The 23,215-nt window shown below is 43.6% G+C and overlaps 1 protein-coding gene and 1 long non-coding RNA gene across 3 annotated transcripts; one reads left to right on the top strand and one right to left on the bottom strand.

The window, feature by feature from the left end:
- On the top strand, nucleotides 1-17,289 carry LOC144599239 (SLAM family member 5-like). 2 transcript variants are annotated; one of them, XM_078409996.1, is made up of 6 exons: nucleotides 1-376; nucleotides 4,061-4,160; nucleotides 8,147-8,509; nucleotides 10,981-11,259; nucleotides 14,962-15,055; nucleotides 17,091-17,289. In XM_078409996.1, the coding sequence occupies exons 2-6, from the start codon at nucleotides 4,112-4,114 to the stop codon at nucleotides 17,110-17,112; spliced, it is 807 nt and encodes a 268-aa protein (XP_078266122.1). In that variant the 5' UTR covers nucleotides 1-376; nucleotides 4,061-4,111; the 3' UTR covers nucleotides 17,113-17,289. The 2 variants fall into 2 exon arrangements, with proteins under 2 accessions (XP_078266122.1, XP_078266123.1); XM_078409997.1 differs by lacking the exon at nucleotides 14,962-15,055.
- LOC144599240 (uncharacterized) lies at nucleotides 10,741-22,294 on the bottom strand. The gene is made up of 3 exons (XR_013547978.1): nucleotides 22,128-22,294; nucleotides 10,957-11,001; nucleotides 10,741-10,852 (listed from the first exon to the last, which is right to left on the bottom strand). It is a non-coding gene; the product is annotated as an uncharacterized LOC144599240 (long non-coding RNA).
- Between the last annotated feature and the right edge of the window lie 921 nt (nucleotides 22,295-23,215).

The following is a 23,215-nucleotide window of genomic DNA, read 5'->3' as shown; positions in this document are numbered from 1 at the left end:
TCACCGCAAGATTTCACTCCGGCACTTTGTTCTACATTGATCACCGTGGATAAAGAACCCATAGTTGCTAACCTGTACCAGACGATGGAGACGCGAAGAGTCTGGTCCCTGCCCATCCTCGGGAAGCAAAGCAAAGAAAAGACGGCAGTGTCTGGAAAACAACCACCCAGATTACAATTCACTGTGCAGCTGCTGTGATGACGCAAATCCCGTAAGGCAGATAAGGGGCTTTTCCCGCGAATTTGGTCTAAAAAATGGCGCATCGTTCCGTGTAAGGTGAGGGGGTGATTTTGCCTGCGGCGCTAAAATCGTGAATCCGAGGACATTGGCAGCAAATCCCAGTGAGGAGGGGAGCGGACCCGTCCCGTCCCGCAGAGTAAGTTCTGGGGCTGCACTCACATTACAATTCACTGGAGGATCTGGCTTCTCTGGAGGGAAGCGTCAGGACAGCAAGGTTTTATTAGTTCAGTGGGGGTGGGGGTGGGGGGAAAGGCAATTTACGCACAGTGTGATCTTGTTGTGAAAGAGAAAGATGAGATGAGAGTGAAGGAATAGAGAGACTGAGTAAATGAATGGAGAGGAAAATATAGAAATCTATCAGTCTGAAGAAAGATCTCGACCCGAAATACCGTCCGATCCGTCCCATCCACCCACCCCTCCCTCCACGTGTGCTGCCTGACCCGACGAGTTACTGTAGCACTTTGTAATAGAAAAACACCCATTTGATAACAACACCGAGCAGGTATTAATTGAGCTGATCAGAAGACTACCCGGTCAAAGTGAAATACAGCGGCACACTGTCTCATTAGATGCCCTGGTTTGGCCTTAGTCAGCACTTGTCCGTCCGGATTTCACTCGTGAAAGTTCTGGTTCTGGCTGATTTCCAACCAGGGCACCAAGTGCAGTCCCGAACCGGGCAAAAGGGACGCGACCTTCAGCCATAGATTCATGTGATATGAGCAGAATTAGACCATTCGGCTCACCAAGTCTACTCTGCCATTCAATCATGGCTGATGTCTCTCTCTCCCTCTCAACCCCATTCTCCCGCCTTCTCCCCATAATTCCCGTACTCATCAGGAAGTCCGCAAATGACATTTTTTTAAAATAAATGCAGTGGTGGAAATACTCTGGCATGCTGGACATGCTCAGCAGCTCAGATTGTAGCAGATGCAACGATAACGTGGAGAGGCTGCAGCTGCTGGAATCTCGAGTTAAAAAAACGAAGTGCTGGAGGAACTCGGCTGGTCAGGCAGGTCTATGGAGGGAAATGAAGACAATAATTACAATACTTAATCACATCCAAATAAACTTAGTACAGCTGCAATCCTCACGCTACATACCTTTTCTGGACGGGACACTTCTTCAGACAGATGGAGTCGAAGTGCGATAGTTTGCTAGAGAGGGTTTAGGTTTATAGTGTCATGTGTCTCGAGTTATAATGAAAACCTTTCCTTTGTGAGCATCCCACTGAATTCAGATCACTCTATAGGGCTCCAGCACGGCCGGCGAGGTCACAGTACCCATGCAAGCGGCCTGCACAAGATAGCCCAGCTGTTGGCGGTTGTGCAGTAGAAAGTAGAAAAGCAGAAACGACCCCGACCCGTAATGTTGCCATGCCATGCCTTCTGGAGGACAAGCGGTGTACTGGAGGCAAGCACTTACTATGGCTGCCAGTACAGCGGGACCGTCTTCGGTCCCAGCAGCCGTTGATTGTCCAAGTTTTTTTGCCAGAATTCTGCCAGGGACTCTGAAGCCAAAATTGCCACTAAACTTGCAACACCTCAGTCCCAACCAAAAATCTTTATGAATGGCACCACATAATTACAATACTTAATCACATCAGGCTGCTTAACTACATCCAAATAAACTTAGTACAGCTGCAAACCTCACACTACATAATCACAACATGCATACACTGCCTGTTGAACCATGTCACTCACCACCCCAGTATAATCTACCACACTTCCCCATTCTTGTAGAAGACAAGTTTCTGCAATTAGCGGTAGCAAGAACTAATGAAAATGGGAGAGACTTTCCTGCAGGGTCTGACCCCCATGGAGGATACAACGTTGGTCATTGTCAGAGACACATTAGACAGGGCTGGATGAACATTTGAATTGCCAAGGCATAAAAGACTATAAATGAGGTACTGTGGATGAGATTAATGTAGCTAGGTTGTTGGTGATCGGCAGGACATGATGGACCAAAGGGCCTGTATGGTGCTATATTCCTCTATGATTCGATGAAATGCAACTTGACTGCTGAGTGTTCTCAATATTCTTTATTTTTTTATTTCAAATTCTGTTTTCCTTCTTTTTCCTTTTGGAAGTAAATGCCAAAACACCGTTTGACATACAGCATTTTAATTTTCTATGTTTTATGCATCAGCACCCTTGTAACTCTTTACAGTGATATTTAGCAGAATGTAAATAAATCTGTTTTTGTTTTAATTCTTCGTATCAAATTAAATAATTAATCTCATAGCTGAAAATAGACCAGATATATTCCTCAATATTTCTCTCCTTGTGAAACAGACCTTTTTTAAATCCATTTTTCTATTTTGTTTCCACCTTTCTGGAAATGACTTATGGAATATGGTTTTCTCTGCTCTGGGTCTGAGTTCTGGCTCTGAGCTCTGGTATTTTCTCCATAACCCCCAGCAACTTCTTTCCTAACAGTACAGCACAGGAACAGTTTGTGCCGACCATGATGCCAAGTTAAACAGATCGCGCGGCCGCGGGACACCATTCTGCTTTAGTTAAACATTTTGTTCAAGATGGCCGCGCCGTTGTGTTTGGCTGCCTGCCACTGTATGTTTCTTTTTTTTTTTTTTCCTAATCAGATGTGCAGCACTTTGGTCAACGTAGGTTGTTTTTAAATGTGCTATACAAATAAAATTGACTTGACATGTGTCTGTACATGATCCATATCTCTTTACTCTCTGCACTTTCACGTGCCTATCCAAAAGCCTCTTTTTGATTAGTACAGGTGTCAGAGGTTATGGGGAGAAGGCAGGAGGATGGGATTAGGAGGGAGAGATAGATCAGCAATGATTGAATGGCGTAGTAGACTTGTTTGGCCGAATGGCCTACTTCTACTCCTATTCCTTATGACCTCTTAAGCGCCGTTATCATATCTGCCACCATCACCACCCTTGGCAATGCCCCCACCAATCTCGGTGTAAAAAACGTGCCCTGCACATCTCCATTTAAACTTTTCCCCTCTCACCTTATAGCTATGCCCTTTAGTGTTGGACATTTCCATTCCTGGGAAAAAGGTTCTGATTGTCTATCTACGCCTCTTATAATTTAATATTCTTCTATCCAGTCACCTCTCAACCTCCGATGTTGTACAGAACACAATCCAAGTCTATCCAATCTCTCCCTGTGGCTGAAACCTAATCCATATCTGGAGAATAATTGAAGTTTCTGGGTGGGCTCCAGGGGCTGAATAATGTACTCCTGCATAATCAACTCGTGCCTATCACTGGATTGCATGCTGCCTTTTGACCTTTGGTCCCTGAGCCCACTCTGACAACCAACAAACGTTTATAATAATTCTAATTAATTCCATCTTTTTATTCCCCCCCCTCTCCCCACATTCTGGCCAACCCCCACCAGATTCTGCTGGCCACTTACACACCAAGGGCGATTTATTGTACATGTCTTTGAAATTGGGAGGAAACCAGAGGACCCGGAAGAAACTCATATGGTCACAGGGAGAACATGCAAAACCCCACACACAAAGCACCTGAGGTCAGGATTGAACCCGGGTATGTGGGGCTTTTGAGATAGAGTGTGGAAACAGGCCATTCAGCCCACCAAATCCATGCTGACCATCGATCACCCATAGTCTCGTTCCATGTAAGCCCACTTTTGCATACTGCACACAAGGGACAATTTACAGAAGCCAATTAACCCACAAAGCTGCTCGTCTTTGAACATGGTAGGAAGTGCTACCTGAATGCTATTTCCTCAAACTCACCTAGCCATTGTTTGCAGGAGAACACCACAGCGTGCTGAAACACTCATCCAGATTTTATGTTATTATCCCTTTTAAGATCGCTCAGCACTCGCAGAAAGAAGAGGGGGACAAGGCACAGAGGCACACCATGGAAATCTCAGAGTCATTGAACAGCAACGTCTTCAAACTAGCTTCCGGTAAGATGTCTATAAAGGTGGTATGCTTATAACTATGAATACGCTGTGTATCATTCAAACATGGAGAGGAAATGCCGACTTGTTAATAATTCTAAACTCCTAATCCGTGGCAATGTACTTGACATCTCAGTCTGACAGCGCAGGTGTTGGTCATTAAAAAAAAATCGCAAACTTTTATGAATTGTTTGCAGGTTTGAGGAAAATCTTTGAAATACTTTTTTTCTCTCTCCATGGGTATCGTTTGACTATCAGAGCTTTTGCAATATTTCAAATTTATTTGAGCACATTCAGATTTAATAATTTTAAAATGATTTTTTCATTAAAATTGCTGGCCATAGTTTAATCCCAGAGGAGAACATTTCCTCTGCCCTTGGTCAGAAAGCTGGACACATATGTTTCCTGTTCACCCTCTATAACCATTTTGCTTTGCACCATTATCTTTGTCTAGCAATCTGTCAAATTCACCAACATGTGCCCGTCTCTGCCGAGAATAATGTCTTGAGACGGAGGTTGAGGCATGGACGTTAATTCAAGAAATCTTGCAGCTCATTGTTTCTGTGAAAACTCTTTAGTAGACCCTTTGGCCAACAGAAGTCCTGCCCAGGTTGAGGCAGATCTCTGGTGCCCCAGTCTTGGCATCCAATGGAACTCAATCCCAACATGCATGGGAACTGGCCTATTGCTGACTGAGCTGCAGGATGCAGGTAGGTTTGCGGGAATGACGTTCTTCAAAGTTCAAGTTCACTCCATCATGTGTCATGGTGGTTGAGGTTAAACTGGCTGCTGATGAAGAAAGGTCTCGACCTGAAACATCACCCATTCCTTCGCTCCAGAGATGCTGCTTGTCCCACTGAGTTACTCCAGCATTTTGTGCCTACCTTCGATTTAAACCAGCATCTGCAGTTCTTTCCTACGCCTCTTAAGTTGTGGTTGGCATAAGGATTCCTTTCCCACTGCCAAGGCTTCCATCGCGGTCCTAGAGTAGAACGTTGTTCCGTTCCTAAGAACTGTTTGTGAGTTGGAAATGAATTTAAATCTCTCTGTGGGAGAAGATCTCAGAAACAGCTGTGATGGGAGAGCGAGCAGGCACAAGAAATGTGGCTACCAGCGGGGCTCACTGACTGAGTGAGCCTGCTCAGTGCGCTAAGCTCTGCTCAGCTTGACCCAGCTCCTGGCTATTGCAGGAGATGTTGGTGGGGAGAGAAGGCACGGTGGGGACAGAAGATGCTCCATTTCAACCCGGCCGAAGATGTCTGCAGCCCTGTAGCAGCCAACAAATCCATCCCCGTCCGACCAGCCGGTCTCCTAAGTGCTTGTTTGAATGTACATAAGTTAGGTTCCGTATATAGACTGGGAATCGCATTCTGTTAAAGGGCTGGATGGTTTGGAGTTTGTAAAATGTGTGCAGGATAGTTTTTTGCAGCAATACGTAGAGGTACCTACCAGAGAAGGGGCAGTGTTGGACCTCCTGTTAGGAAATGAGATGGGTCAGGTGACGGAGGTATGTGTTGAGGAGCACTTTGGGTCTAGTGATCACAATGCCATTAGTTTTAATATCATTATGGAGAAGGTCAAATCTGGACCAAGGGTTGAGATTTTGGATTGGAGAAAGGCTAATTTTGAGGAAATGAGAAAGGATTTAAAAGGAGTGAAATGGAAATTTTTGTTTTATGAAAAGGATATAATAGAGAAATGGAGGATATTTAAAGGTGAAATTTTGAGAGTACAGAGTCTTTATGTCCCTGTTCGGTGGAAAGGAAAGAATAATAATTTGAAAGAGCCGTGGTTTTCCAGGGAAATTGGATACTTGGTTCGGAAAAAGAGGGAGATATACAATAAATATAAGCGGCAGGGAGTAAATGAGGTTCTTGAGGAATATAAAGAATGTAAAAGGAATCTTAAGAAGGAAATTAGAAAAGCGAAAAAAAGATATGAGGCTGCTTTGGCAAGTAATGTAAAAGTAAACCCCAAGGGGTTCTACAGATATGTCAATAGCAAAAGGATAGTGAGGGATAAAATTGGTCCATTAGAGAGTCAGAGTGGTCAGCTATGTGCTGAGCCAGAAGAAATGGGGGAGATATTAAACAATTTCTTTTCTTCGGTATTTCCCGAGGAGAAGGATATTGAATTATGTGAGGTAAGCGAAACAAGTAGAGTAGTGATGGAAATTAGGAGGATTAAAGAAGAGGAGGTACGGACACTTTTGAAAAATATAAAAGTGGATAAGTCTCCAGGTCCTGATAGGATATTCCCTAGGACATTGAGGGAAGTTAGTGCAGAAATAGCAGGGGCTATGACGGAAATATTTCAAACGTCATTAGAAACGGGGATGGTGCCGGAAGATTGGCGCATTGCGCATGTTGTGCCCTTGTTTAAAAAAGGTTCTAAAAGTAAACCTAGCAATTATAGACCTATTAGTTTGACGTCTGTGGTGGGAAAATTAATGGAAAAGATACTTAGGGACAATATATATAATTATTTGGATAATCAAGGCCTGATTAGAAACAGTCAACATGGATTTGTGCCTGGAAGGTCATGTTTGACTAATCTTCTTGAATTTTTTGAAGAGGTTACCAGGGAAATTGATAAGGGTAAGGCTGTGGATGTTGTCTATATGGACTTCAGTAAGGCATTTGACAAGGTTCCACATGGAAGGTTGATTAAGAAGGTTAAATCGTTGGGTATTAATAGTGAGGTTGCAAGATGGATTCAACAATGGCTGAATGGGAGATACCAGAGGGTAACGGTTGACAATTGTATGTCAGGTTGGAGGCCAGTGTCTAGTGGAGTACCCCAAGGATCTGTGTTGGGTCCACTGTTGTTTGTCATTTACATTAATGATCTGGATGATGGTGTGGCAAATTGGATTAGTAAATATGCAGATGATACTAAGATAGGTGGAGTAGTTGATAGTGAGGTAGATTTTCAAAGTCTACAGAGAGACTTGGGCCTTTTGGAAGGGTGGGCTGAAAGATGGCAGATGGAGTTTAATGCTGATAAGTGTGAGGTGCTGCATTTTGGTAGGACAAATCAAAATAGGACGTACAGGGTAAATGGTAGGGAATTGAGGAATGCAGTGGAACAGAGGGATCTGGGAATAACTGTGCATTGTTCCCTGAAGGTGGAATCTCATGTGGATAGGGTGGTGAAGAAGGCGTTTGGTATGCTTGCCTTTATAAATCAGAGCATCGAGTATAGAAGTTGGGATGTAATGTTGAAATTGTACAGGGCATTGGTGAGGCCGAATCTGGAGTATGGTGTGCAGTTCTGGTCGCCAAATTATAGGAAGGATGTCGACAAAATGGAGAGGGTACAGAGGAGATTTACTAGAATGTTGCCTGGGTTTCAGCACTTAGGCTACAGAGAGAGGTTGAACAGGTTGGGTCTTTATTCTTTGGAGCGTAGAAGGTTGAGGGGGGACTTGATAGAGGTTTTTAAAATTTTGAGAGGGACGGACAGAGTTGACGTGGGTAGGCTTTTCCCTTTGAGAGTGGGGAAGATTCCAACAAGGGGACATAGCTTCAGAATTGAGGGACAAAGGTTTAGGGGTAACATGAGGGGGAACTTCTTTACTCAGAGGGTTGTGGCTGTATGGAATGGGCTTCCGGTGGAAGTGGTGGAGGCTGGCTCGATTTTATTATTTAAGAGTAAATTGGATAGGTATATGGATAGGAGGGGATTGGAGGGTTATGGTCTGAGTGCAGGTAGATGAGACTAGGTCAGGGAGAATGGTCGGCGTGGACTGGTAGGGCCGGACAGGCCTGTTTCCATGCTGTAGTTGTTATATGTTATATGTTATATGTTATAGGTGTTCGTAATGGGGGAGGACCTGTATGGGCTGGAAGATCAATTTTCTTATTAAACCAATGTCATATAGGGCACCATTACATTAAGATCCGGGAAATCTCTTGCAGTGACGGACACTGAGAATCGTAGACTTCCAGACTAGACAGTATTTTGCTATTGAATTTATGCTTATTTTCCAGTATTAAATTTGATCGTGGTGTGTGGAGGAGCATTATATGCCAGACCTGAAGCCATAGTTAATACCACCTCAGGACAAACAGTGATGTTTCCCATTGAGCGCCAAGGCCAAGAAGAGCAGTATGACGTTACTTTTGGATTAAGATTTCCACTGAATTTCAAGATTTTAACGTGGCAATCTAATAATCCGGGGAAGCTGCACATTGTGCACCCACGATATGAACACAGAGCTACAATCAGACATGAGTCAGTGGTGTTGGATGATGTGCAAGTTGATGACAGTGGAGAGTATCAAATACGAATTAACTACTTTGGCTCAGAAGTGAAAAATCATGATCAAAGTACTTTCGGAATTCATGTATTTGGTAAGTATTCACTACCGGTTACTTTGTATAATTTCTGCAGCTTTAGAGAGCTCAGTTATTGCATGGAAAGGAGAAAAGATTGATGTCTCACCAGAGCCACTGGGTCCGGCCCTCAACACAGCCTGGATCTAGGTATGGACCAAAGCTGTGAAGTCCAGATGCGAGCTGAGTGTGGCAGCCCTTAACACCAAGGCAGCATTTGATCGGCAAATTAAATGGATGAAAGCCAACAGGAAAATGCTCCCAATGTCTTGTCATTTTATTTGTTGGTGGACAAACATCCCAGCTTTAGAAAACAACTGCACATTCCTCAGGCATTGTCCTTGAGCCATCTGTCTTCAGATGGTTCATCAGTAACCTTGCTTCCACAAGATCAGAAATGAAAAAGTTTGCAATTGATTCTGCAATATTAAATTCTACACTCATTTCCCCAGAGGATTCTGTATTCTATGTCAGCAGGGTACAGTATAAGATGTAAGATGTCACTTACCTAGGTAACATTAGACTATAGAGATACAGTGTACAAGCAGAATTTCAGCCCACCAAATCCATGCCAACCAGCAATCACCCAATACACTCGCACTATCCTACACTAGGACCAAATTACAATTTTACCAAAGCCAATTAAACTGCAAACCTGACCTGCAGAAAACTCAAGCAGTCCGACAGGGAGAACGTACAAACTCCGTGCAGACCGCACCCATGGTCAGTATTGAATCTGGTGCTCTGCCGCTGCGCCACCGTGCCGCCGTGTGATAGCACCTTCCACAGCCACATCTCTGCCAAAATAAGGTTAAACGCAGTTGGCATAGAATGCCACAACACCAGGTGCTCCTGCAAGTTACACACCAGCTTGGCTTGGAAATATATCACCAGTCCTTCCTTGTTCCTCATGTTAAAGCCTGGTACTCTATACCTGACAGTATAGTAGGTGGTACTTGCACCACAGCAGCTCACCATCACCTTCGATAGAAGGTGAATTATAGAGGGCAATAAATGCTGGTCTCGCCCATCTCTGGAAAATATATATTTATTTCATTATTTTAAACAGTTTCTACCTGAAGTGTCAAAACACCGATATGAAATAAGTTTGGTATGTTCATTTTGGATTAATTTCTCACTTACAATGAATTCAAAAGAACTAGTTTAATCAGTTTTCACCAATGTGTTGTTCTCCAACTCAACTATTTTCCTGCAAGACCTGTTTAGCAACCATTCAGTTTGCCAAATAAACAAATGTTTATAGCTAACAAAGAGGCCTATGTTTCCTTATGTAATTCAGTAAGCTGTTTTTTTGTGATGTGTCGTCAGCATGTCAAAGCTAAGTATGAATAATGAACCAACATGTCCATTGGTTTACGAACATGTGCATTGTGGTGCATATTTGGTACCACTTCAACATGGTAAGGCATCACACATCTCGGCTGGAAAGGATTACTTTATCCTTTCAGACCTGGAGTTGGTATACGTTTTGCCTTTCTCAGTAAGCTTTTGGTCAAACTGAAATATGCAAACAGTGAGCATAGGGACTTGAGATTCACAATACCCTCGACTATGGGAACTCTCAGCTTTCTACACTAGATGGCTAGCGGAAGGAAATTGAAAAACAATGTTGCAGAGATTTTGTGTTCTCAGTTGCAGAACAGAGGCACAGTGGTGCAGCTGTAGAGTTGCTGCCTCACGGTGCTAGAGACCCAGGATCGATGCTGACCTCAGATGCTGTTTGTGTGGGGTTACATGAACTCCCAATAGCCATGTGGGTTACCTCCGGGTGTTTCGTCCCCCCGCCTCCCCCACATCCCAAAGACGCATGGGATTGTAGGTTAATTGATCTCTGTAAATTGCCTCTCGTGTGTAGGGAGTGGGTGAGAAATTGGATAATATGCAACTAGTGTAAACAGGTGATCATTGGTTGGCATGGACTCAGTGGGCGGAGGGTCATGTTTACCTACTGTAATTCTAAACTAAACTAAGAATTTAATTTAGTATTGGTGAAACTTTAAATGGGGAAAATTAAACACCAGTCAGCATATTTGTTCAGGAAATGCATAAGACTAAATCTAGTATCTCAAATTGCATGAGAAAATATTTAGCGATACATTTTGATTATAAGAATTATCCCTTTCCCAAATGCCAATATCATGACTCGTATTGCAGGCTTTAAGTTTAATAAATTTATAACACAAAATATAAAAGAAAAATCGGAATCAGACTCCAGTCTGAAGAAGGGTTCTGGCCTGAAACGTCACCTATTCCTTTTCTTGAGAGATACTGCTTGTCCCATTGAGTTACTCGAGCATTTTGTGTCTATCTTCGATATAAACCAGCATCTGCAGTTCCTTCCTACGTGAAAGATAAATCTGCAATTGTCATAATGTTTTACATTTCACAAAAAAAATAGTAACATGATATTAAATAATTGCAACTGCATTTAAAAATCCACTTACATAAGTATCTTCTTTGTATTTCAGATCCAGTTTCTAAACCTATAGCTGAGACATTAATACACGGTCAGAATGCATTCAATATCACTCTGAATTGCTCTGTCGCCAATGAAAACAACGTTACGATTTACTGGGAAAAGATATCCCAGTCTGGAGCAATCATCGAGACCTATGCGAAAACAATTGTGATAGACTGTTCTACTGAAGAAGAACAATATGAATACAGGTGCATAGCAAAAAATCCAGTCAGTAATGCATCTAGCAGTGAATTATCTATCAACGAATGTGATGTCAGAAATTGGAATGGTGAGAAATGAACCGTTGATCTTTTTCACGATAATAGCACTTCAACTTCACAGAAATTCAGCTGAAATTGAGAAGCGATTACATTTCAGTCTGTAAATTTATTATACCCATAAGCAATGCAGCAAGAATATCCAAATAATTCTGTTTATTTGATAAGGCATTTTATAATTCAAAGCTGCCTTGGTTTGCCTTCTTTTTAAACATCTTTTTCCTTCAATCTAAAAGGCTAAAGGAAGCCTTTGTTCTAACCCAAGGCTCTCATGACTCTGAAAACAATCATTTGGAGTTATCACTCATCCAAGGGCTGAATAAACTAAACATATTTTCATTCCTAATCAGGCTAGAGAGATCTTAATTATATTGTCTGTTCATATTTTCATTCTCATCCTACAGTTGTAAAATGTTTATTTCCAGACACTTTATCTTCTTAAGGCCACACTAGATAGCCATTAAGTTACATGTAGAAAGGAGCTGCAGATGCTGCTTTAAACCGAAAATAGACACAAAAAAACTGGAGTAACTCAGCATCTTTGGAGAGAAAGAATGGGTGATATTTCGGGTCAAGACCCTTCTGCCCAGTGTGAAGAACGGTCTCGATCCGAAATGTCACCCATTCCTTTGCAGAGATGCTGCCTGTCCCACTGAGATACTCCAGCTTTTTGTGTCCATCTTCGCCATTAAGTTACCTTCAGCTCTGCTCTTTCCAGACGTCAATCATGTGACAATTTTCACAATGCTTCTTTGTTTTAGTGGTCCCAGCACTTCTCTCTGTCTCTCTCTAGCCAGCAGCATCCTCTTGGGAGCCTGTCGGGATACTTGACATCAAGTCTCAAGCTACATACCCCCCCCCCCCCCCCCCCCCCCCACCATCCCATTTGATCCATTGAGCGTTAGTGAATTGGGTCACACTGAACCTTGGCCATGTTTCATCTCCTAGATGTTTCCATTCCTACTTTCTGATGCTTAAACATTATTAAAGAATTCATTTGATATATCAAATTTAAAGTCATTAAAATGCTAGCAATGTGGAAGGCAATCCTTACCCATCGATGGATTTGTACACCTGTAGCCCAGAGATTATTAGAAGTGCCGGTATCATTCCCAGTGGTTCCGTAACAACCTTCCTTGAAACAGACTTTAATTAATTGGCAGAATTGACATTCAGGTATCCCTGGGTGTGTTTATTGGTTAAATCTCCCAATTGTTCATCACTAATCCAAGAGTGAACTCTTCCATGGCTGACCTGCTCAAGATTTTCTCACAGTTGTTCTAGCAACCAATCAAATAGATAGAACCAAGGGTCCTGTTCAGCTGGAGCTCATTATCATTAGTCTTCTGTATGATCTCATTCATTGTTTTTGCATGGTTCTCTAGAACGTTGACCACTTGTCCCTATGCCCAATCTCCCTGTATGTCTCCTTTTAAAACTGAGAGCTGCACCTTTAACGTGTCAATTTCACATTGGCACTTGATCTGATCAGATGGTTTATACTTATCTTTTCTTCCTGCCTAGTGGAGGGCTTTTATTGTTGCCTGGTGGTTTACACATGTTTCTGCTGCTGCTGCTGCAGTCTCCTGTTTAGCAGCCTTGCACATTCTGATTGCCCTCTCCTTTTCCTGATAAGCCTGCGTTTGAAATTGATTCAGGTGCAGCATATGCAGCGGATTCTTCTGTTCCTCCTTTGCTACTTTTTCACGTAACCTACTCACTTCTCTTTTTACAACTTCTAATTCCTACTTTATCTGCAGCTGTTTGTTTTATAGTTCTTGTTTTACAAATTCCAATTCCTTGAATTCTCAATTTCTTTTCCCCATAACTCACTCATACCACTGCTATTGCTGTAGCTTTAAGAAGCTTAGAAGCTTGTTTTGTTTGACTTTTCCTGCTTTTTCCCAATTAGAGAGCCCGGGGAGTCCAACATTTTATCAGCATACTCGACCCACATGTGTCATTTACAATCTAGATACTCCTGGGCATTTGCCCATTACTGTGTGGTTTCTAGATCTTCTCCAAGTAGCTTGGGAAGCGACCGGCGTAAGGGTCTGGCAATTCCGATGTGCGGTCAGGAGGGGGTTTGGACGATTTTAAAATCCTTAGTGACCATCTTCCCCCTACATTCCTGCCCAGTCCCTCTGAGTCAATTCACAGGAGGTATGCTGAATACCTCTCAGGCCAGGTTTACCACTATAACCACTGTTTCTTTTGACACGTCTGTGACATGCCAAACTTCCTAAGATTTCTATGGATGTAGAGGCGTCGGTGTGCTTTCTTGGCCATTTGCCAGGCTTTGTCCTCCCCCCACCACTCTTCCAGCTTTCTTCCACACCTCCTCCACCATAATCAGTCTCGGGAAGGGTCCTGACCCATAATGTCACCTATCTGTGTTCTCCGGAGGAGCTGCCTAACCTTCTGAGTTACTCCAACACTTTGGGTCATTTTTTGTAAAGCAGCACCCACAGTTCCTTGTCACTCCACTCTCCCTGTTGGTCTGCTCTCACCATTCGCAACATCACATTTCTGCCAAAGGGAAAATGTTAGATTTATTTTAAACCCAGGAAATAAATTTTCCTAAAACTGAATCTCTCAAAAGAGAGGGGCGGGTTCAGGTTGAGACCCATCTTCCTTATTTTTATCTTTTGACTAACCAGCATCTGCAGTTCCTTGTTTTTACATCAAAATTGGTTGCATGGGTTTTACAGAGACTTGTACACACTGTATCATTCTGTTATTATTCAGAGGTACATTAAGCTTAATAAAGCTTGGTGGCCTTTAATGTTTCTGTTGGAGTCCCGAACCATGTTCCAGTCCTGGTAAAACTGCCACATAATCTTCACATATGGCACCAATTTTGTTAAATGTATTAAGAGGGGAATAGAGCTTCCACTGTTTGGTAATTAGAAGAACCAGTGGCTTTGAACATAGGGAGGACCATGTTACCATTTGCATTAAATATTACAAAAAAGCGCCATTGTTATGTGAAGTGAAAAACTGGTTAATAAAACGTTTTTTATCATAAATATTTACATAAATTTCATAAGCAAGTTGAAAATAGTAAGCACATACATTGGTCTCACTTCGGTTGGAAGAGCATGTCTTATTTACTAACATTGGTACGAGGGATATGAACTTTTATTGCAAAAAAAACCAGATTGCTTACTTTAGAACAATAAACATGTAAGAAGATTGGGCAGAAATATAAAATTATGAGTGATTTTAACACAAAATCAATTTTAATAGTCACTGAAAATCAAATGAACTGCAGATGCTGCAACTCTAAAATAAAAACAAAAAATGCTGGAAATTCTCAGCAGATTAAGCCGCATCTGTGGGAGGAGAAACAGAGTAAACATTTCAGTTCTAACAAATAGTTTTTAATCTGAAATCTTATTTTCTCTTCCTGCAGAAGCGACCAATTCTGCTTAACAACAATTATTATTTATTAATCAACCATAGAGTCAGTGCAGAAAATGCAAAGGGATAGTTTTTTAATGCAGTGAATTTTTAGGATATGGAAAGCTTATTTAGACCAATGGGAAACCAGAATCTAGAATGTTTTAAATAGAAAGTGGATTAATAATGAAGAGTAAACATTTAATAGGGTCTGGAAAAGAGCCAGATTGTTGAACTAAATGTGTGATTCTCATGACCATGAGAAACTTATTGGTCTATTTATTTCATTAACTCCTATAAACATCTTTCAGTTAAAAGGAATTATCTGACTATTCTGATTCCTATGGGGATGTTGGTGGGAACTTCATTTATTTGCTTCTGCAAACTACATTGCAAACGTGGTTGGTAAGTGTTCATCTCAGGTCAGTACGAACTCGTGGAAAACAAAAGTGTTCCAGATGATTTTTATCGTAGGTTTATTTATATATCAAATACGTGATGAGAAAATTCTCTGGCTGGTTAATTGAGCATGTCATCCTGCTCCAATAATCAATCTGCTGGAGATACTCAAAGGTCAAGGGGTATCTGTAGGGGGATTGTAATTGTCAATATTTCAAGTAGAAATCCTGCACCAGGACTCCACAGATGCTGCTCAACCTGCCAAGTTCCTCCAGAGATTTGAAGGAGGGTCCTGATCTAAAACATCACCTATCCATGATTTCCAGAGATGCTGTCTGACCGGCTGAGTTACTCCAGCACTTTGTGTCTTATTTTGTAAATCACCATCAGCAGTTCCTTGCTTCTTCTCCAGAGGTTTACTTGTTGCTCCAGATTCCAACCTCACTGTGCTTTCCTGCTATGAATGGTGTCTCCTTCAGCAGTGCTTTTTCATTGAATTGCTTATTGCACAGATTTTACTCCACTTTTCTAGAATCCCCAAAGTTTTATTTACAAAACAGAACTACTTAGAGAGTATCTACTTGGAGATAAAATCTGGATGCTTTTGGTTATAATGATTTTTTTAAATCAAAATAAACTTTATTCAATGTAAAAATAGCATATGGTGAAAAAGACAGTAAACTCTGGATAAGCACAAATAGGTATGAATTCCAAAAGACATTGTTTCATGACCTACAAAGCCCTCCATAACCTGGCCCCATCCTACCTGACTGACCTCCTCCACAGACACACTCCCACCCGTACCCTCCGCTCTGCTGCTGCTAACCTCCTGTCCCCCCCATCCGGACCAAACTCAGATCCTGGGGGGACAGGGCTTTCTCCATCGCTGCTCCCACCCTCTGGAACTCACTACCTCAAACCATCACAGACTCCTCCTCACTCACCACATTCAAAACATCACTGAAGTCTCACCTGTTCAACACTGCCTTCAACCACTGACCGTCACCTCACCTTATTTTTCCTTTTCTGTTCGTTTACTTATTTATTTATTTTTTTCTATGTTTTAGTAAACCCTGCAAAGCGTCTTTGAGTGTTTAGAAAAGCGTTATACAAATGTGATGCATTATTATTATTATTATTATTATTATTATTATTGATTGAATGCGTAAAGTCTATGATATTTTATGCCCTGCCTTAACTGTATTGTGCACTCCAATCTTTATCTCGAGCTCTGTAATATTGGTTAATAATAATAAGTAATAATAGTTAATATTTTTATCCTATTGCTTAATGCATATTCACTTGTAAGAATTCTTGAGAGTCTTTGAGAATGTTCTTGAAGCCACAGAGGCTTCACTAAATCTGGTGTGCAAATCTTCTGTACCATTCACTGGGATACTGTTTGGTCCCATAGCTTTTATCCCTGGAATGAATTGAATTGGCTGAAGAATTATGTGATGGTGGGGATCTCAGGAACTCAGCAGATCCTGGTGAAAACGGTTGCAAGTGCCTCAGTATTACCTTTGGGACTCACGTGCTGGGTCCACTAATGTTGAGCGTCAGGATTTTTTTTGGAACGACCTCATCCTGTTATCTACTTAATTGTCCACTGTCCCTCATGAGATTTGACAGGACAGTTGAGTTTTGACAAACAGGAATTGAAATGGAGAAGTTTGGCATGTTGTATGTAAGATATCATGTGGAGCACAACTCTGTTGAGCTGTTGCCTGGGAGAGCGTTCTCAATGTCGACACAGTCCCCAAGCATTTATGAGGAGGACTGCACAATATAGACAGTGTTGGGAGTAGCTTTGATAGATACAAAGTGCTGGAGTAACTCAGTGGGTCAGGCAGCATCTCTGGAGAAAAAGGATGGGTGATGTTTCAGGTTGGGACCCTTCAAAGCTCGGAGTAGCTTTGGGTTTGAGATTGATGCTGGGTGACTCTTACAGGTTAATGATTTCACAGCAGTTGTGTAATATTTTTGTAATGATTTATCAACATAACAAACTCTGGATAACGTGGTGTTTTTATCTTAACAGTGGTGGTTTTCTAAGTGATTGATCTTATCGCATGTACCATGGAATTTGATGACCATCTCTTAAGATGACTTTGAAACCAGGTCCAAAGTTCCCAGCCCCTGCTGGGACATGACAGACTCTACGTTTCAATGGTGTCTCTTGGCTGGGTAGCCATCTTGCTTTCACACTATGTATAACTGTCACAGCAAAGTTTACTACTGTGTCATATACTTTTTTTAAAAAAGTGATTTTTTAACATAAATAAATTCTTCAGTGTTGGCAGCTATCAACATTATCAATAATGCCAGGTGTTACGTTGATTATTCATTTCATATGAATGTACGAGCATGTGAATGAGGAGTGGAGGAGACTGCTTGAACTTGCCATTTAGTAGAACATTGGCAGCATCTGATTGTCCTCAACTCTGTATTCCCACCAGAGTGCAAACAGGGCAGAGTGAGATACGTAGGACACTTCTAACCATCCACTGCATCCCGACCTGTCCCCAGCCGCCGCGACTATGTCTTGCTGCTGGGGCCCGATAGGCCGGGACGATAGAGTGAGGCCAACGATCTGCGCAACTCCCCCTCACTTAAATCCAAGTCAAGCGCAAGTCATGACTTCAACCTCGGCCATCATACTGGCGGGGATTCCAATCAGCGGTCGAAATAATAAGATTGAAAGTGAAGTCATGGTCATCTTCGAACCCGAAGGATGAACAATAACAACATTCCCACCGAACCATGACAATTTTAAAAAAAGCCTTTGCTTATAAAGTGCCAATTAACTCTGCTTTATAAATACTGGAGACTTTGAAGAAGAAAGTACCAAAGAAGTGCAATCCTTGGAATGAAAAAAATAAATATCACATCTGTTTTAAAAGGATAAACATTAGTTGTTTTGTAACAGTGATCATCAGCTTTAGGTTATCCCACATGGGGAAGCATCCTCTCCACATCCATCTCGTCAATGCCCCACAGCGACATATATTTCAGACAAGACTTCTCTTGTTCTACTAAACCTCAGTGGAGACAAGTTAGCAAGGGTATTTCGACAAGGTTGATCACAACATCGCTTTTTATTTTGAAGAATTCCATAGAAATTAGAGCTCAGAAATGGGCCACCCTGACAAGCCAGACTCTACTGGTGTTAACACTCCACACAAATCTCTTAGCCGACTTAATTGCATCTTAACTACAAAAGTTAGCTTTCATTATCCTCTGATTTTACTTAATTGGGGCTTCTTCTTGAAAGCTTATATGCTCTTAAATTCAGCCACAAGATGTTCACATTCTTTTTCTCTGAGTGAAATAAGACAAGTAATCTTCACAGAGAGCTGTCTTATGTTAGGATTGTTTTTGTTTAGTTTTACACTGGTGTACAACATCCTGGACCTGCCCCACTGCAAGATCTTTGCAAGCCAATCTGCTCAAGAATGTTGCTATGAATTTCCCTGATGCCCATGCAGGAAGGGAGAGAAGTGACAAGGTCAATGTGCTGGAGGCATTCATGCGGTCCATTCCCCCGCCCCTGCCTACAACCCCCACCCGGGCAGGCAGTGCTGGGAGACCAGATGACCAATGCCCTGTGTAGAGTTGTTCTCAATGCAAGAGCAGTCCGGCCATTAGAGGCGTAAAGTCATAGCGTAATATAGCATGAAAATAGGCTATTCAGCCCAACTTGTTCTTGCCGACCAAGATGCCCCATCTAAGCTAATCCAATTTGTCTGCATTATGTCCATATCCCTCTAAACATTACCTATCTATTCACCTGTTCAAGCATAAGGCATCGCTGCTCAGTCCTCACAATCAGTACTTTTATTTCTTTGTAAATGGCGCCAAAATATGCTGATTGTGCAATCGTGGGTTGTGCAAAAGAATCCCACTGTGCAGTGCATGTGTGACAATAAAGAGCCATTGAAGATATTTTGGGTTGACAGCTCCAAGCTGGAACATGTTCTTCTCATGTGTAGGCACAGTCAATGTGCACACAAGAACAGCTCTGCATTGCCACACATTGGCTGGCATCCAGCAAAGACAGAGAGGCAGAAATGAGAGATAGCCCAGACATGTAGGCTGCTTCACCTGGACTGCATCTGCTCCGTAGATATGAGCATTTAACTTCTTGCAATCTTACATAAGTACAAAGTTAATCCGGCATAATAAAACTAAATTTTGAAGTTCTTTATTATACACACGACAATTAAACATTAGACACCAATATTTCATTGATATATTTTGTTTGATTGCGAGCACAATGTTTTCATTGGTAAGCTATCAGGTAAAATCTGCAAGGAATAAAACCCCATATAAGGGCTTGGTCTCGCATTTCTTGCCAGCTACTGAGAAACTGGAAAGTGGAAATACTCGCTAAATCGCCTCAAAGTGGTCCTAGATTTATTTCAATGTGTTCAAAATTGGAAAATCTTTCTTCATCCAAACAATGTTCATGAACCATGTGCTCCCTTGGAAAAATATTTTTTTCTCCTGTGTATTCTTCAAAATATTTTCCTTAACAATTGAGCCTAATTTTGATATAAAATGTACAGCTCCATCTTGATGTGTTTTCATTTTGCTTTACTCTCTCAATTTTGATAATAAAACATAATTCTAATATGTTAACAGTTAATTGTCGTAGAAAGTCATGAGCCAATTTTTCCCATTATGCATGATGCCCATCTTGAAGTTCCATATTCACTTTGTACCATAGGCTTTGTTTGTAGGTGAGGTGTTTTTTTTTGTTGTGTGCTGGTGAGCATGTCATCTTTCTTCAAGTTCAGGATTGTGAAAATGTGCAAGGGAGCACCTTCTTTGCCTGGTTGTTCTAAGCAGAGCCAATAGAATTCTGCTTGACATTTTCCCCAAGTGGTATGAATGAAGTAAGGCACTCAGAAAATATAATATCTCTTCCCACCACGTTTTATTTAATAATGAATGAGAGGGGTTGGTTGAGAGAGAAGGCATGTGTTTGATTCTTTTAGACTAGCATGTTGTTACATGTACCATGTCTCACTGATGATGTGTGTGTGTGTGTGTCCCCAATAATTCTCAAAGGTTCAGATTCAGAAGTCCAAGCCTGCTAATAAAAATATCTACTTTACATAACTAGAAATTTGTTCAATGATACTTTCAACTTTCCCGCCAACAATTTCACAGCTGTGAAGCTTGTGTATGGACCTGGATGTCCCTGACATGAAAAAGTCACTGTTTCTGTGCACAGGTAACCCTTGTGAATTTGTTGCCTGCCTTCCAGCTGCATCTGTAAAGGGAAATGGACGATCGATGTTTCAGGACAGGACTCATCATCTGTAATTGCACGAAGGGTCCAGGTTCAAAATATCGTCTGTTCAATTCTCTTTGCAGATAATGGTGCATTGCAAACATGGCTGTAAATTTCAAATGTAATGAAACTATCTTGCTACACAATATCACCACCGGGTGGCGCTGCAATGGCCGCCTCACCAAGTCTGTCTCGTGCTGAGAGTCGGGAACCTGGTTGCCGTTGACCGGGCACCCCCTCTGCCGGAGGAGTGCGACGGCCCGGGTGTGAGAGCAGCCAGCCCTTGTCCCACCCCACTGGGTGTCGGGGGGGGGCTCAAACGTGTGGAGTACTTGCGGCTGAGCAAACCCCCGCTCAGCCGGAAGTACTTGTCGGACCCAGGCGCCATAATCCTTCTCAGGAGCCGGTCCCACACAACATGAGCCACCCTTCCTCGACACCCTTCATCTCCCTCCGAGACGCAGGGAGGCGTGTCCTGCATGGGTTCCTACTCCACACCCTGCATTTCCTCGCCCTGGTCCACTAAGTGGGGGTTGGTGTTGCCTTCTGGTCGCGAGGGGGCCCTCCGTGGAGGTCCCTCTACGAAGGGATTCTGCCCCTCTCCATCGGGGACCTGGGGTGGAGGGTACTGCACCGAGGAGTCCCCTGCAACCTGTTTCTCTCCCGGTTCACAGACTCGCCAGCCGCCTGCCACTTTCGCGGGCTGGAAGAGTCTGTGTTCCACGTGTACATGGAGTGTGTGAGTCTGTATACCACGTGTACATGGAGTGTGTGAGTCTGTATACCACGTGTACATGGAGTGTGTGAGTCTGTGTACCACGTACATGGAGTGTGTGAGTGTGTACCACGTGTACATGGAGTGTGTGCCTGTGTACCACGTACATGGAGTGTGAGTCTGTACCACGTGTACATGGAGTGTGTGAGTCTATGTTCCACGTGTACATGGATTGTGTGAGTCTGTGTACCACGTGTATAAGGAGTGTGTGAGTCTGTGTACCACGTGTACATGGAGTGTGTGAGCCTGTGTACCACGTGTACATGGAGTGTGTGAGTCTGTGTACCACGTGTATAAGGAGTGTGGGAGTCTGTACCACGTGTACATGGAGTGTGTGAGCCTGTGTACCACGTGTACATGGAGTGTGTGAGCCTGTGTACCACGTGTACATGGAGTGTGTGAGCCTGTGTACCACGTGTACATGGAGTGTGTGAGGCTGCCGCCCCTGTTCCATTATCTAAAGGGGCTGCTCCTTGCCTTCAGGCTGCATTTTTCACCTACCATCCTCACCTTTGGACACCCTGTGCGTAGGGGAGGGGGTAGGGCCGAGGATGTCCTGGTTGGGTTGCCCCTGGGCCTGGCCATCTGCGAGTCACGGCACCAGGCAGAAGAGGGCTCTGCCCGAGCCAGCTGCCTGCCCCTTTTGCGGGGTTATGTCCGTGCCCGGGTGGTGTTAGAGAGGGACTACGCGCTGTCCACGGGCACCCTGGGGGATTTCCGGGACCACTGGGCACCGTGGGAGGTTGAATGCATCCTTGACAAGGAGTATAAGATAGTTGTATAATTGTTTGTTGTTTGCCTTGTATTATGGTTCTGTTTTGGTTTTATTGGATTGTATATATTATTTTAATATTTTAATATTTTTGATTAAAAAAACAAAAAACAGTCTGTCTTGTCCCTTTCTTTGTTGTTTTTTAGTATGTGTTAAATGTATATTTTAGTGTTCTTTAGCTTGTTTTATGTGGGGGGTGGGGGATTGGGGGAAACTTTTTGAAATCTCTTACCTCAACAGAGTTGCGATTTATTTTCCGTATCGTATCTCCGTCCGCACTGCGGACTAACATCGTGGAGCTGGCGGCCTTTACTGGAGACTGACTTCGGGAACTCCAACCGCGGGAGCCTGCGGACTTTAACATCGTGGAGTTTTGCGGCCCCTGGTTAGAGACCGACTTCGGGAGCTCCAGGGTGCTTCGACCACCCCGTCGCAGGAGAATAAAGAGGAAGAGGATTAGACAGCGGCTCGGCTGTGGGCCTTAACATCGCAGGCGCGGCTCGGCCGCGGGACATTTCAGTGCCCGGTGCGGCTCGGCCGCTGGACTTAACATCGCCCGGTGTGGCTGCGGGACGTTTCAGTGCCCGGTGCGGCTCGGGTGCGGGACGTTTCAGTGCCCGGTGTGGCTTGGCCGCTGGACTTAACATCGCCCGGTGTGGCTGCGGGACGTTTCAGTGCCCGGTGTGGCTGCGGGACGTTTCAGTGCCCGGTGTGGCTGCGGGACGTTTCAGTGCCCGGTGTGGCTGCGGGACGTTTCAGTGCCCGGTGTGGCTGCGGGACGTTTCAGTGCCCGGTGTGGCTGCGGGACGTTTCAGTGCCCGGTGCGGCTCGGCAGCGGGACGTTTCAGTGCCCGGTGTGGCTGCGGGACGTTTCAGTGCCCGGTGTGGCTGCGGGACGTTTCAGTGCCCGGTGCGGCTGCGGGACGTTTCAGTGCCCGGTGCGGCTCGGCTGCGGGACGTTTCAGTGCCCGGTGTGGCTTGGCCGCTGGACTTAACATCGCCCGGTGCGGCCGCGGGACGTATCAGTGCCCGGTGTGGCTCGGCCGTTGGACTTAACATCGCCCGGTGTGGCTGCGGGACGTTTCGGTGCCCGGGGCGGCTCGGCCGGGGGGCCTTCCATCCCCTTGCGGGGGCTGTGCGTGTCGTTTGCCTCGGTAGGGGTCGAGCTGCCTGTCCGTGGGTGCGGGGGGAAGAGAGGGGAAGTTTTGTTGCCTCCATCACAGTGAGGGGAGTTTGGAGTCACTGTGATGGATGTTTGTGTTGGGGTCGGGTGTCCTGTGTTCTTTTCTTTTTTGCTGTATTTTGTGTGACTGCTGAAAT

Source organism: Rhinoraja longicauda, chromosome 13 (genome assembly GCF_053455715.1).
Source record: "Rhinoraja longicauda isolate Sanriku21f chromosome 13, sRhiLon1.1, whole genome shotgun sequence".
Classification (NCBI taxonomy): domain Eukaryota; kingdom Metazoa; phylum Chordata; class Chondrichthyes; order Rajiformes; family Arhynchobatidae; genus Rhinoraja; species Rhinoraja longicauda.
Note: the sequence above shows the minus strand (reverse complement) of the source record. Positions and strands in the feature narration are given on the sequence as shown.

Bases quoted from the DNA above. Each gene is read 5' to 3' on its own strand.
- LOC144599239 (XM_078409996.1), top strand. From the start codon at position 4,112: ATGGAAATCTCAGAGTCATTGAACAGCAACGTCTTCAAACTAGCTTCC. The intron at 11,260-14,961 runs GTGAGAAATGAA...AACATCTTTCAG, and splicing joins TGATGTCAGAAATTGGAATG to TTAAAAGGAATTATCTGACT. The intron at 15,056-17,090 runs GTAAGTGTTCAT...TTATCTTAACAG, and splicing joins CTACATTGCAAACGTGGTTG to TGGTGGTTTTCTAAGTGATT.